The sequence below is a fragment of the Ranitomeya variabilis genome, chromosome 5 (genome assembly GCF_051348905.1).
Source record: "Ranitomeya variabilis isolate aRanVar5 chromosome 5, aRanVar5.hap1, whole genome shotgun sequence".
Lineage (NCBI taxonomy): Eukaryota > Metazoa > Chordata > Amphibia > Anura > Dendrobatidae > Ranitomeya > Ranitomeya variabilis.
Window position 1 is genome coordinate 131,567,250 of NC_135236.1, and position 16,429 is coordinate 131,583,678.

The window sequence follows — 16,429 nt, forward strand, 5'->3', positions numbered from 1 at the left end:
CCACGTGTAAGTGAGGTCGCAGTTGTTTTTCAAAACGATGATGGAGAACCTCCTTTTCAAAGGGATATATTAGTCCATCTTAAGCCAGACCAAAACAACCCTTTGGTTCCTAAGACACAACGAATTAGCATTTTGCACAGCAACCTTGATGCTCTTCTGTATCTGCTATTCTTTCCAAGAGGTGAACAAGGGTGGCATGAAAACCTAAACCAACAAGGAACTTCAAGAAGAATTAAGGTTCCTTCACACTAAGCGACTTTGCAGCGAGAACGATGACGATCCGTGACGTTGCAGCATCCTGGATAGCGATCTCATTGTGTTTGACACGCAGCAGCGATCTGGATCCCGCTGTGATATCGCTGGTCGGAGCTAGAAGTCCAGAACTTTATTTCGTCGCTGATTACCCGCTGTCCATCCCTGGATCGGCGTGTGTGACGCCGATCCAGCGATGTGTTCACTTGTAACCAGGGTAAATATCGGGTTACTAAGCGCAGGGCCGTGCTTAGTAACCCGATATTTATCCTGGTTACCATTGTAAAAGTAAAAAAAAAAACACTACATACTCACATTCTGATGTCTGTCACGTCCCCCGGCGTCCACAGGGTTACGCGCTGCTGCTCAGAGCTTCCTGCACTGACTGTGTCAGCGCCGGCAGTAAAGCAGAGCACAGCGGTGACGTCACCACTGTGCTCTTCTTTACGGCCGGCACTGACAGTCAGTGCGGGAGGCTCTGAGCAGCAGCGCGTAACCCTGTGGATGCCGGGGGACGTGACAGACATCAGAATGTGAGTATGCAGTGGTTTTTTTTTTTTACTTTTACAATGGTAACCAGGGTAAATTTCGGGTTACTAAGCGCGGCCCTGCACTTAGTAACCCGATGTTTACCCTGGTTACCCGGGTGCTGCAGGGGGACTTCGGCATCGTTGAAGACAGTTTCAACGATGCCGAAGTCGTTCCCCTGATTGTTGGTCGCTGGAGAGAGCTGTCTGTGTGACAGCTCCCCAGCGACCACACAACGACTTACCAACGATCACGGCCAGGTCGTATCGCTGGTCGTGATCGTTGGTACGTCGTTTAGTGTAACGGTACCTTAACACAGCTGCAATACTACAGTTTTCGTCTGTCTGTCCGAAATTACTTCAATCCTATTTTAAACGGTGGGAAACTGACACAACAGTACTTAGTTGACGCATATGTTAAAATTGAAGCTAATCATCTAAATTTCATAAGAATGAACCAAAAACAACTTAAAGTTGAAGACTACTGCGTTCTTCAAGAACATTTGCAAAAACAATCAATTGAAAAGGGAATTCCAATTGGAAAAACAGTAATCCTCCCGTCGTCGTTTGAAGGTAGCCCCCGCAACATGCAACAGCGTTATCAAGATGCAATGGCAATAGTAACAAAGTTTGGAAGACCTGACATTTTTGTGACAATGACCTGTAATCCTAAATGGCCGGAAATTACCGAAAATCTAGAACCCTGGCAAAAAGTTGAACACAGGCCGGACTTAGTTGCACGCGTATTTAGACTGAAACTCATCAGCCTTTTGAAAGACATCAAAAATGGGCTTTTTGGAACAGTCGTAGCAATGGTACACGTCATAGAGTTTCAGAAACGAGGTCTCCCACATGCGCATATACTAATTATCTTAGACACGGATTCCAAGATTCGTACGGAGGAAGAAATCGACAATATAGTGTGGGCTGAAATTCCTAACCAAGAAAAGTATCCTGAACTGTATAATATTGTAGTCTCTCATATGGCTCATGGCCCATGCGGTGTAGCAAATCCAAAAAGTCCATGCATGGAAAATGGAAAGTGTACAAAAGGGTTTCCAAAGGAGTTGAAACAGCACACTGTTAAAGACTTGGATGGATACCCATCCTACCGGCGACAACACATTGATAACATTGCTTGCAACAAAAAAATTATAAATAACTCATGGATAGTCCCATACAACCCGTACTTATCAAAATGCTACAACTGTCACATCATTGTAGAAATCTGTGCTTCAATAAAAAGTGTAAAATATCTCTTCAAGTACATCTACAAGGGGCATGACAAAGCTAACATCGAAATACAACAGAAAACAGTCAATCACGATGAATCATCAACTTTTGTTGACTTAAGATATGTCAGTGCTCCAGAAGCTGCTTGGAGGATATTTGCGTTTCCAATGCACTCACAGTCCCATGCCATTATACGTTTAGCTATTCATTTACCAAATAAACAGCAGCTTTATTTCTTTGAAGATGCTGAAGTCAAAGATGTCTCAAAAACTTTAAGCACGACATCAACATTAATGGAATGGTTTTTGCTGAACCAACGTGACGAAAACGCAAGGCACTATTTGTACCGAGAAATTCCAGAGCATCACATTTGGAATAAAACTTGGAATCCAAGACAATGAGGAGTTAGCAGAATAATTGGACGCATGTATACTGTTAGTGTCAAGGATCAAGAAAGATATTGCCTTCGGCTGTTACTACTACATATCAAAGGAGCTAAAACTTATGACGATTTGAAAACAGTTAACGGAGTATTGCACAATACATTTAAAGCTGCAGCTTTGGCTTTAGGACTTCTATTGGATGATACTGTGTGGAAACTTACTTTAGAAGACGCAGTAACCCTACATATGCCTAAGCAACTTCGTGAATTGTTTGCCTACATCTGTGTATTTGGACCGCCTACAAATCCAGCTCAACTTTGGACAAATTTTAAAGAACATCTAATCGAGGACTACTGCTTACTAGGGTTGAGCGAAACGGGTCGTCCATTTTCAGAAGTCGCCGACTTTTGGCAAAGTCGGGTTTCATGAAACCCGACCCGACCCCTGTGTGGGGTCGGCCATGAGGTCGGCGATCTTCTGAATCTGGTATCGGAATTCCGATACCGAGTTCCGATATGTTTGCCATATCGGAAATCGGTATCGGAATCCACATTTAAGTGTAAAATAAAGAATTAAAATAAAAAATATTGATATACTCACCTCTCCGACGCAGCCTGGACATCGCCGCTGGTAACCGGCATCTTCCGTTCCTAAGAATGGCGCTTGAATGACCTTTCGATGACGTCACGGCTTGTGATTGGTCGCTGAGCGGTCACGTGGGCCGCCGCGACCAATCACAAGCCGTGACGTCATCGAAAGGTCTTTCAAGCGCCATTCTTAGGAACGGAAGATGCTGGTTACCAGCGGCGATGTCCAGGCTGCGTCGGAGAGGTGAGTATATCAATATTTTTTATTTTAATTCTTTATTTTACACTTAAATATGGATCCCAGGGCCTGAAGGAGAGTTTCCTCTCCTTCAGACCCTGGGAACCATAGTATCCCATTGCACTGCATTGGGTTTCGTGTTTCGGCCGACCCCGACCCCGACTTTTTTATAGGATCGGCCGATTTCACTCGACCCGACTTTTGAGAAAGTCGGGTTTCGTGAAACCCGACCCGATCCTATAAAAATAAAAGTCGCTCAACCCTACTGCTTACGTCTTCACAACAGAAGTGGAAGTTGTCAAAATTGCGAATCTTATGCCATGCAAGATGTCCAAAATATCTTACTACTACATGGAAAAACATTTTCAGACTTTAATTTGCCCCAGCCTGCCATTCAAGTTCCACAAGTTCCAGAGTATGACGAAGCTTACGAATTATTGTTGGCAACAGAGAAGACAAACTCCTTAAATGAACAACAACGGATTGCATATGATACTATTGTGAGCGCTATAGAAAACCAAGCAGATGCAAGGCCAAAATGTTTCTTTATTGATGGTCCAGGAGGGAGCGGTAAAACATACCTCTATGAAGTTATAATGCATCACGTTAGAGCTTTGGGAAAAGTCGTATTGCTGTCGGCTACAACAGAGATTGCAGCAAACCTTTTACGAGGAGGTCGCACTATTCATTCACTCTTTGGGATACCAGTTCCAGTCAATGAAATCTCTATTTCCAGAATAAAACAAGACACATTTGCAGGAAGACTGTTAAAAAATGCACATGTTTTCACACTTGACGAGTGCACCATGGCACCCAAATATGCTTTGAGCTTAATTGACAGACTTCTGCGTAAAGTAATGACTACAAATGTTGCTGAAAAAAATAAAATTCCGTTTGGAGGTAAAGTTTTTGTCATTGGCGGAGATTTTAGGCAATGCCTTCCAGTCATACCAAATGGAACAAGAGCAGATGTTATCGAGTCCAGCTTAAAAATGGCTGACCTTTGGAAACAGTTCAATAAACTCCAACTAATTAACAATATGCGATCTTCGGACCCAGAGTATAGCAACTGGCTTCTTAAACTTGGCAACGGTGAACGTAGCAATGAATACAACCTTGGAGAAGATATTATTGAAATACCAGAAGACATGTTGTGCACTGACTGCATCGTAACTGATGTTTTTGGACAATGCATTGAAATTGATGTGAACAACCAAAGCAGTGTTGAGAGGGCCTCTTCTCATGCAATTCTCTGTCCCAAGAATGATGACGTGGCTCTGCTAAATTCCCAGGTGATGGATAGAATGCCTGGTGAGTATAAGTTGTATAAAAGTGATGATTCAGTGGATGCAGACAATGAAGATGAACTAGAGCATTATCCAGTTGAATTTTTAAATAGTCTTACGCCATCAGGAATGCCATCCCACAGACTTCAACGGAAAGTTGGAACAATCATAATGTTGCTGCAGAATCTAAATATCTAAATACGAAAAATGGTCTATGTAATGGAACTCGCCTTATTGTTACTGGACTCCATTCTCACATCATTCAAGCAAGAGTGATCACTGGATCAGCAAAAGGAGATGAAGTGTTCATTCCACGCATTGATTTATATCCTTCAGACACGGGTCTTCCATTTAGGCTTCGGCGTCGACAGTTTCCAATAAAACCAGCTTTTGCCATGACAATAAACAAGTCACAAGGTCAAACTCTACACCGTGTTGGCATATATCTACCGCAGCCCGTTTTTGGTCATGGACAACTCTATGTTGCATTTTCAAGAGTTAAAATTAGATCCAACGTCAAGGTGCAAGTTCTTCCTACCCCTTTACAAGGAAAGTTGCTTATAGGTAGTCAAAAGGTATTCACAAGAAATGTGGTGTACAAAAATATTTTGGCTTGATATTGTTAATAAATATATTATAGTGTCAATGTCCTTCTTTTGTTCGATGATTTATTTAAATACAGTTACAGTTCATGTAATGTGGTTTATATATTTTGATGATCTGTTTCATAATTTCATTCAATTGTATTAAGTTCTATGACTAATAAAATTTAATGATAATAAATATATTTTACCCATTATTGCATTATTCTTCAATCTTCATAAATAAACTACATACATATTCTAGAATACTACGCTATATACTACGTGGCCGGCCGCGAACAATCAGCGACAGGCGACAGGGATATGGTGCCCACACTGCTAAATACTGCGTGGGCTGTGTGATATACTGCCAGACAAATAGGCCAGACAAATAGTACGTGGCCTGTGCTATATACTATGTGGCTGCTATATACATACATACTTATTTTAGAATACCAGATGCGTTAATACAGGCCACGCCCTATATATAACACAGCCCACTTACTATATAACACAGCCCACGCAGTATATAGCAGCCACGCACTATATAACACAGGCCACGCAGTATATAACACAGGGCACATAGTATATAGCACAGCCCACGCAGTATATAACTGCGCCGCCCTCTGCCTGAACAGTCAGTGCGGAGAGACGGGACGCTGAGGAGCAGCGACGAGAGGTGAGTATGTGATATTTTGTTTTTATTGCCTCAGCAGCAGCATTACATGTGGCACAATGCTGTATGGAGCGTCTATGGGGTCATAAAGAAATGCATGGAGCATTACATGGGGCATCTATGGGGCCATAACTGCATGGAGCATTATATGGGCCATCTATGGGGCCATAACTGCATGGAGCATTATATAGAGCATCTATGGGGCCATAACTGCATGGAGCAATATATGGGGCATTATATGGGGCATCTATGGGGCCATAAAGAACTGCATGGAGCATTATATGAGGCATCTATGGGGCCATAACTGCATGGAGCATTATATGGGGCATTATATGGGGCATCTATGGGGCCATAAAGAACTGCATGGAGCATTATATGTGGCATCTATGGGGCCATAACTGCATGGAGCATTATATGGGGCATCTATGGGGCCATAAAGAACTGCATGGAGCATTATATGGGGCATCTATGGGGCCATAACTGCATGTAGCATTATACTACGTGACTGGGCAATATACTACGTGACTGGGCAATATACTACGTGGACATGCAATGTACTGCGTGGGCTGCGCAATGTACTGCGTAAGCTGCGCAATGTACTGCGTGGGCTGTGCAATGTACTTCGGGGCTGCGTAATGTACTACGTGGGCTGCGCAATGTACTGCGTGGCTGTGCAATATACTGCGTGGGCTGTGCAATATACTACGCATACATATTCTAGAATACCCGATGCGTTAGAATCGGGCCACCATCTAGTATTATATAAGTGCTAAGTATAAATAGGAGGGCATAAGAAGATATTTGACAGCAGAGAAGGATTGCTCGGCAAGCATTTATGCGTTTCTGCCACTGTTCTCTATTGAAATAGCAATAACAGGTATACTCAAATTAACAGAGCAAAATTGTAAGATTGTGTCAGAAAATTTTAGTGAACTGGGTAGGTCATAATTAAGGAGCGTTAATCTCATTTTCTTAGATGTGTAAATTTGTAAAAACTAGCAAATTTACAATTTACTTTTTCAAATGTGTCCCCACTTCCTCAAATCTTTACTTTTTTTGTTATATCTTTTACTGTTCATTGCCAAGCAGATTGGCCAGTGCTGCTGTGTAGGAACTGTCCAAAGAAATGGGTAGTGCAGTGCAGTGTGTAGGTGCACATTCATACTGTGGCCATTTAGAAGAAAGAAGCTAAAATGAAATAAAAATGAGCATATACCTTTTAGTAAGTAAATAAACAGTAATAGTATATGAAACTAACACATGGTACTTAGTTCACGCTATTTTGATCAAAAGAGCATAAAAGCCATCCCACCATGACAAGGTGTACCCAATCCTGATGGTAACTAATAGAGATGAGCGAATTTGATCAGGTCCCCTGCTCATTCGGCATGCTATATCGATTACCGAATAAGCTGCAGAGGGAACCCTGATACATGGAGCGCGCCGGCTGATCAGCTTTTCCGAGCCGCAGCTGCAAGTATCGCGGCTGTGTTTTCAGTCACAACACATGCATGGAGAGCCTGTGTGTTGGGCTCTCCATGCATGTGTTCTGACTGTCACACAGCTGCGCCAATTCTGGCACTTAGCCCCTCTCTTCCCACTCCCGTGTAGCGGTGGGATATGGGGTAATAAGGGGTTAATGTCACTTTGCTATTGTAAGGTGACATTAAGCCGGGTTAATAATGGAGAGGCATCAATAAGACACCTATCCATTATTAATTCAATACTAGTAAAGGGTTAATAAAACACACACATTAGGAAAAAAGAATTTTAATATTCTTCATTTAACCATACTTACCATACTTCAGCGCCTGCAAAAAACGTAAAATAATAAACCTTATACTACCTGTCCGCCGTAGTCCAATTAATAACGAGTGTCCCACGATGATCTCCCCTATAGAACAGTGACATCGGGTGATGTCACTGCTCTATAGGACCCTCAGTGACACACTGACAGGAGACAATGGCTCCTGCAGTGCATCACTGAGAGGTTACTATAGTTCAAAGTCTCACTTTATGGCAATTGCTGCATGGGAAAATTTCTCACACAGCAATGGCATAAGTGAGACTAGGGACTATTTTTTTACAGCGGCGGAGGAATACAGTGGGGAAGGAGATCTTCCTCCTGTTATTGTGTTCCTGGAGCCCCTGGAGAGTGGTCGCATCAGCTGATGCTGCCGTTCTCCATGGGAGATCGACGTGGGGCACACGTGGATTTCTGCGGACAGGGAGTATATTGGTTGCTATTTTAATATTTTTTACAGATGACACTGGCTTCGGGGAACAAAGTGACAAGTGATGTGAGTATGTAATCTATGTTTAATGTACTGTATGTCTGTATTGTATGTAATGTATGAATGTATTGTATTGTATTTAGTATGTATGTTGTATGTATGTAGTATGTATGTAATGTATGTATGTAATGTATGTAGTATGTAATAATAATCTTTATTTTTATATAGCGCTAACATATAAACAGTTTGCACACATTATCATCTCAGTCCCCGATGGGGCTCACAATCTAAATTCCCTATCAGTGGGTCTTTGGAATGTGGGAGGAAGCCGGAGTGCCCGGAGGAAACCCACGCAAGCACGGAGAGAACATACAAACGCTTTGCAGATGTTGTCCTTGGTGGGATTAGAACCACAGAGCCCCAGGCAGCCCGCACAGAGCCCCCAGCAGCTCGCACAGACCCCGGGCAGCCCGCACAGACCCCTGGCAGGCCGCACAGACCCCTGGCAGGCCGCACAGACCCCCAGCAGGCCGCACAGACCCCCCAGCAGACCGCACAGACCCCTGGCAGGCACGCACAGACCCCCCACGGTCCCGCACAGACCCCACCCGCACAGAGACATGCAGTCTCCGCCCGCGCACCACCCACACTCAATTATAGTGCATAATTGCACTATGGGAACTTCCGATTCCAGTATCCGACATTGCAAAAATATCGGAACTCGGTATCGGAATTCCGATACAGCGAATATCGGCCAATACCCGATATTTGCAGTATCGGAATGCTCAACACTAATTGTAGCCTGTTTGTGGGTGGCTATTTACGCTTGTGTTCCAAGGAGTGGGGTAGGGGAAACTGAATGCAACGCTGGGTGGTTGCAAGTGTGCAATGACAGTTGCAAGGTGGGAGGCATCTTCACCTACATCATGGACAGAGGATTGGCATGCATATAGAACAGAAGAAGATGCATTGGTGTCAACCGCAGACACTGTTTCTGCAACCTGGAAGAAGTCGGGTGCTGGGTGCTTTACTTGCATGTGCCCAGCATGCTGGTGGTGGTCAGGCTGGTAATTGTGCTGCACCTATTCATGTTGTAAAGGGACTTTTTGGGTTAACTGGACTGTCTTTAAAAAAGTGCCAGATTCAGGAACACCTGTTTTGGTTCTCTGGAGAACAGCTGCCTGCCTTGTGTCTCTGCCATCCCACTGCCTCTTCCTGACTGTTGTGGTGCTGCGGTACCCTCCCCCAGTAATCTGCTGTCCTCGCTTTGCATGTCACGTTCCCAGGTTGGGTCAGTGACTTCATTGTACACCACCTCATCTTCTACTGCCACACCCTGGTCCTTCTCCTGACATGCTATTGTAACAACACTACTTGTTGGCAATTGTGTCTCATCATCATCCACCTCTGAAGACAGTAATTGCATTTTCCCACCGTCGCCTTCTTTTGAGCGTGGCTGCTTAAATATTTGGACATCACTACATGCTTTCTCCTCATGTCCTGCAGGAAAGGAGCAGGGTGAGAGGCCAGAATCTATAAATGGAAATGTGAACAGGTCTGAGTGTCCAAGTGTGAAATCATTTGTCTCCAGGCACTCCATGTGGTTAGAGGAAGAAGGATCAGGGTGAGGATTATGCTGTCCAGAAAAACGGCTACTAAGACTGGATCATGTGGAAGACAGTGTGGAGCTGGCAAAGTGATTGGAAGTATTATCTGCTATCGATTCAACAAGTTTTTCACACTGGTCTGGATTTAAGAGAGGTGCTCCTTGCCCTTCTACAAAATGGGACAGGTGTCGAGTTCCCACTGCTGCACAGGGGGAATCTCGAACCATGTCCGCTGTGGTCTCCCATTCTCCTTCAGCCACAGTGGAGCCTGCTCAGCAGAGATGCCAGTCCCAGCATCTGGCTCAAGCAGATACTGTGCGTTTGGTTACAGCTGCCATTCCAGCCTCAGCCTTTGTAACCAGCATTGATCAGAGGTGAGCAGACGTTCCAGGGACTAAGTCCTGCTTTTCTTCTACTGAGCATGCCCACAGGACGACCACTCATTGGTGCTCGGGGGTCACATGCTCAGGTCCTGTAGCTGCTCCGATTGGAGCACTAGGAAGGGCCTGGAAGGCTATAGATATAAAAGGTTTGCATGGCCGCTCGGCCATGCAATAGGAAAAATAAGTTATTGTGTGTGTGTGGATGTGTGCCTGTTCTGGTAAAAGCTCCGAATTATTCCCATCCCTAGTGTTGATGAATGCTTGTGAATGTTGGAGCTGTCTAGCGCCAGTTAGTGCCATCCAGCACTAGGCACAATCTATAGTGTCTAACAGCAGCGTTAGCCAGTGCGGCACCGTGCGCAACCAGTGCGCTTACCTGTCCCTAGTTAGGGCGGTTAGTGGTGTTCACCAGAGCGGCGCTGCACGCACTTAGTGCGGTAAATCCTTATTTAGGTTGTTCCCTGGCACCGCAGTGCGGCGCCGAGCACTAGTAGTCTAGAGGCACTCTAACCCTGTGTCCTTGGGGTGGAGTCCTGTGACCTTATACTAGCGGTCACTCTGCGGTATTGCGGCCATTTGATGCAACAGGGTTCACTTCTTTACATGCCGGGTGAAGCTAACCGTGTGTGTTCACATTATACCGCCATATACTGTCCGCCATTACCGAGCAGCAGGTGACATCTCTGCACAGTGGACCCCGGGCTGCGAACGCACCTTATACCATCCTTATAATTATTTGGTGCATTCTGCCAGCCCTAACAACAGGAAGCTAGATCGACATGATGTGTGTGTTTGTTGTGCTCCCGCGGCAGTCACGGTTTCACCTTACCCACTACCTCGGCATCTGTGCTTAACATCAGCATCACATCCACTTCTCCATCCCTTACCATGCGCCTTACCAATTTTAAATTGCATATGACATATCCCTGTTGAGAAAACGTTGCAGTATTGTAATGGATAATTTTCTCACTTCAGATGGACATCTAAGACCGCAGCTATTTGTAACCAAACGACTTTGTTTTGCTTTGGAGGCACAGCTGTAGCATGATAAATGCTGTATAAAATTTCACTGCTGAAAAAAATTGCAGTATTACGATGCCAGAAAAATTGCCCACTTTAGTTGGACGTTTAGGACTGCAGTATCAATATAGCAATGCTATTTGTAACCAAACAATTTTCTTTTCTTGTGTTTTGAGGCCCAAGTCTAGCATGATAAATGCCATATACATTTTCACTGCTGAACAAAAATTGCAGTATTATAATGCCAGGAAAATTTGCCCATTTCAGATAGACGTATAAGACTGCAGTATCAATTTAGCAATGCTATTTGTAATCAAATAATTTATTTGCAGTGTTGGGGTATCCCACTCTGCAACTGAAAGTTTGGACTTGACTATTGATAGAAAGCCCTTTTTGAATAAAGCATTAGGTTTACTTCTGGACACTTACATTAATAGATGATATTTAGAAAAATCAACAATTTGATGCTGCCCACTGTGGAAAGAGCAGTCCTAGATTGGTGATTGCTACTCACTAAATGTTGGGGATCCTTCTAACAAAGAGAATACCCAATCTAGATAACCCTTTTCATACATGGAAAGAAATACGTCTTTATTTTACTTTATTAAAATACCTACAACTTCATACATGTACTTCAAAAAGTTATATATCAAAAATATTTAAGGAGAAACCATGTTTTTCATTTTTTTTATTCATAAATCAACAGTACACATGGAAATAATAAACTTTCTAATATATCCCATTAGAGAAATCTGCTTTTTATTCCTCATGGAGCTGTTTTCCTCAGGTGTAAAATCTGTCTTCAGTGAATTCAGATTTTCCCATTATTGAGATAGGAGATGGGGTAATGTAGATGAGCAGTTTTTTTCACTGACTGAATCTGAAAAAATTTGCAGCATGCACAAATTTCTTCCGTAAATCTGATAAGACTCAGCCATTGAAATCGTAAAAAAAAATTGAATCTGATTTTTACGGACACATTGCAATTCTGTGTCAGAGTAGACTGTAAATAGTCTTGTAAATTATTAATAGCTGCTGCTGTAAAACAACAAATTGTATACGGACAGTATACTGATGACCAGAGAGAAGAAAATCATCTCACATTTAAGGATGACTCTCCAGTAGCCTTACTGCAGCTTAGCAGGCAGAGCGATAAACTTTGAACCTTTGGTGATGCTTTTGTTCTAAAAAAATAGTTTTAGATCTACAAAATATTTATTATTTTCCTGTAATCTCATGGTAACCAATGGAGACTTCTGAGCAGTACCAGACTCCAGAAGGACAATTACAATATTTAGTCCTTTAATGGCATTACAGGAATGAGCTTATCATGTATAATTCATGTGACCTATAATATAAAGCTATGGAAGAATGTACAAGAGGATAATGAGGAATGAGTAATGGGAAAGATATGTCAACTGAGGCCCTATGGCTTGAGAACCACCCAAGGTCTGTTGTAATTTTAGTTCATCATTTCTCTAAATCTCATACAGGAAATTAATAGAATTAAAAGTGATCATTTCTGCTGGTGATGAGCACAAAGAAAGAAAGTTGGCAAAAAAACAAACAAGTGTTTTTTCACTTCTTTAGTACAAGTCTACAACATGTTATGATTAGAGAAGATTATAGATAAATGTTGTGATACCAGGAGGATACAAAACGTCATCTGGCTGCCATTTTTTAACAGTTAACGTCTTGACAATAGATCAAGCCTCTGTTTATGAAAAAGAATTATGAATTGTACATTTGATGCTGACGTAACAGAGGCAGGAATTGACATTCAGCTGATCCTTTTTTAACCATATTGGAAGGAACAGATTTTCCTGTGGAATAAAAAACATGTTTTTCTCCTTGAGCCTCCGATGCTGCAGGATGATGATGTAAGGATAGGGAACAGATATTTCTGCAGCAAGGCACTTATTCAGTCTCCAGGTACAGCAATGTTAACACGCTAAGTCCTATATTACTCAGTGCAGTGCAGGACCCAGCAGGTGCTGTGTTTGCTTTGTATTAGAGTAAGCTAAGTAGGAATAGAAGTCAGCTGAAAGCCTTTCCAGCAAAGAAGAGAGGAAATCCTGATGACTAGATCAGAAAAATAAGTATGAGAAAATATGTTCTTCAGTGATGATGGGATAGGATAAGTCTTCCCCATGGAGACAAACATGAAACAATACTCTATTAAAGTGGCCCCCAGTACGTCAGTTCTCCAAGGGGGCTGCTATCTGTTCTACCGCCTGAGGACAAAAAATGGAAACTAGGAATGGATTATATATCTGCTAACATGCTGCCCCCTACAGTCAGATTGTAGCCACTTTGAAAGTTGCTATTAGAAACTATTTTATTGGCTGTTGCATGGTACTGGGTACAAGAGGATTTCCATATTTCACAATTGTGTTACAAAGGTTCCTAGAAAATAATATGATTACAAATTATACTGCCGGATCCCCAGTGATTAGGGGCATAATGATTACAGTCTTAAGGGATCTGCTGGAAGTATTAGGGGGGCCTGTGTAGAAGAGTCTGCAGCACTCCTCTCTCTAGAACTGCTACCTTGCCTTGTGCTCTGTCTCTACCTCCTCTCTGATCTCAGCACTAGTGAGCTCTATGTCTGCTGCCAGCATCTCCAGCAATGAGTGTAATGTGGCCTTTTAACAAAGTCAAGAAATGCAACCAATCAATTAGCTTTTAAAGGGGACCTGACAGATGATTCAAGCTGCCCTAGAATTGACAGGTTTCTCCCTGCATGCATAAGAAGATATCTATCACTCCATGGCAGACGTCAGGGAGGAACAACCGGCAATACGCCTGTCCGACTTATTTCCTGTGCAACTCAGTCCCTGGCGACTTTTAAAGTTTGTTTTTCTCTGCAACTCTGCAGTGTTAAAAGTCAAGCATACCTAGTGGAGATCGTACAGCCAGCGATTGATTCATTTTTCATCAAATTGGACAGAATGTATCAGCTGTCAGGTTCTCTTTAAATGCAAAGAGAACATAACGGAACCAATGAAATACATAATACATATTCCTTAAAAAAGGAGATCCTCTCAAAAATACAATAGAAAATACATGAAAACCACAGAGAGCTTTTAGACCCATATCAGGAAATACAATACAAAATGAGTCTGCTTATGAGCTAGTCACCACAGACAGCTTTTGTAAAGTTGCAAAATGTCTTTATTAATACCAAAAATTGCAAACAAACCTCATACCAAATGAAAAATTAAGTTCATATCAAAAGTCCATTTACATTAAAAGAGAACAAGCGGGCAGCAATGTTAACCATGAAACGCAATGGCAATGTTAACCTCTAAAAGGCCTAAGGTTGAAGATGAGACATTTCCCTTGTGTGTGTGTATATATCTATATATATAATTGTCTAAGGGTTTTTCCGTCTGTCTGTCTGTCTGTCTTTCTGTCTGTCTGTCTGTCTTTCTGTCTGTCTGTCCTGGAAATCCCGCGTCTCTGATTGGTCGAGGCCGCCAGGCCTCGACCAATCAGCGACGGGCACAGTATCGACGTAGATGTCATAATGGTTGCCATATATATATGTAAACGCCGTGTGCACAGCTGTATTTCTGGTGCAGAGACTAGGTTCCCAAACCATATAGTAAATAATAAAGAAGTCTCACACTCAACTTAAATCTTTTAGATTGACAAATTTAATTGTATTGGAGTAGCACTGGAAACGTTTCAGCTCTTAATGAGCTTTCATCAGTCACTACAGTGTTCAAAATAAAGAATATATACAGTGTGTAAACAAAAATACATAAGGAAACAAAAGTATGTACATAATTTCAAATAATCCAACAATAGCCGAGTGTGCAGAAAACATCATAGATATAGTATTGCAGTGGGTACATGCATATACATACTGGCCCGATATATTGTTAACTCAGAGATTACACATACCGTGCTGTGCCTTTCAGTGTGTGTTTAATCATATCTTTGGTTAGAATATAGATCCTAAATTGTGCCTGGGAAGAGGACAGAATTTGTGTCATGGTATAGCAGGGGCTATAGGTGTTGTAGCCTAAACAGAATGGAGTGAATACTCACAGTGGATGGCCGCCCCGGGATAGCGTAGTGGATATTGCTGGTATGCAAAGTGCATAGGAGCTAGGATTGAAAATAATAGAGAAGCAAGGAGGTTCATGCTAGTTTATAGTATGTTATATAAATTCTATATGCCGTGATCCCCTTCTAAATGTTATTACCTCATTTATATATGTTGTTGGAGGGGGTGGCCTCAATGAGGAGGGCCAGCACTTAGGTAGAGGCTAAGAGGAAAGTAACAAAGAGAATTATTTGGGGATGTGAGGTCACTTGTACATGCTGTGTAACAGCGTATAAGATCATACCTGGAGGAGTGTTGCCAGCACAGAAGTGGGGGCTGGAGGGGAAAGTAATAGAATTCATTAGTTTCAATAAGGCCAAGTATATGTGTGACGCTGGAGTGTGTCCGAACATACCTGGAGGAGAGCCGCCTCGACTTGTGTGTCAGTTATCCTCTCAGACGCGGTGTCCACCGCTAGTCTGTGATGTCTATGGAGTGCGCGCTATTTAAACAACACTCGTGCGTCGGGTTAGGGCGCCGAGACCGGATGTGACGTTCTAGCGTCCGGTCAGGGCGGAAGTACATGGCCGTGCGTTCCACCTTATGGATATGCGTTCCACTTGGCAGCGTTATAGCGCAGCTTTTAGTAAAAGTGTATTTTAGCATGTGTGGGCACGATGTAAATAAGAATTATGGCTGTGGGCATGTAATCTGTATGTTTTTTGAAGAGTGTCCTTATTTTTCAGGGGCAGGAGGGGCCTTTGCATAGAAGGAATATGGGGGAGGAGTGTAAGATAAACAGGAGTAGGCATCCACTGGGGTAGATAGATGAGAGAGTACAGGGTGATATACGTACTGTATTAAAAGTGCCTGTGGAATGTTAAACGCCATGTATTGTGCGGTACCTAGTGGTCTATAGAAATGGACATATGATAGTGGTAAGAGTCCGTGACCGAGGTGCCGTTCACATAAAGACACGTATCCGTGGTGAAGGGTGGCACGACAGGTGGTGTTTGCTCTGGTGATCATTCGTGATGTGCCAATCATCATTAGTACAGACGGCTCTAAAAGATAAAATTCTCAGTCAGTATTTTCAAACATATTATACAGGATATTTGTATCAAAGGTACATGGAAATTACAGGCTGATTCGGTATCAAATGCTATGTCATCACATAAAAGCCGACAATTCATATTCCCTATTCAGTCCTTTAGGTGATAATGTGTCCAACATGTGGATCCAGTATGCCTCACGTTTTTTGAGCATGAGTATTCTGTTGCCCCCCCTGCGTTGTTTGGGGACTTGTTCCAGAACCTGAAATCTCAATTGTGCGATGCTGTGTTTCAATGCGTGGAAATGATGGGGTAG

At 42.8% G+C, this 16,429-nt stretch overlaps 1 protein-coding gene across 3 annotated transcripts in view; it reads right to left on the reverse strand.

The window, feature by feature from the left end:
* Nucleotides 1–14,781: 14,781 nt before the first annotated feature.
* Nucleotides 14,782–16,429, reverse strand: part of LOC143773443 (uncharacterized) — a 32,251-nt gene continuing 30,603 nt past the window's right edge. For all 3 annotated transcript variants that reach the window (XR_013215188.1, XM_077260891.1, XM_077260890.1), the window contains one exon: nucleotides 14,782–16,125. Coding sequence is in view for 1 of the 3 variants with exons in the window: in XM_077260891.1 (XP_077117006.1) it covers nucleotides 16,111–16,125 (15 nt within the window). In the remaining 2 variants the exon portion in view is untranslated. The remainder of the gene's footprint in view (nucleotides 16,126–16,429) is intronic.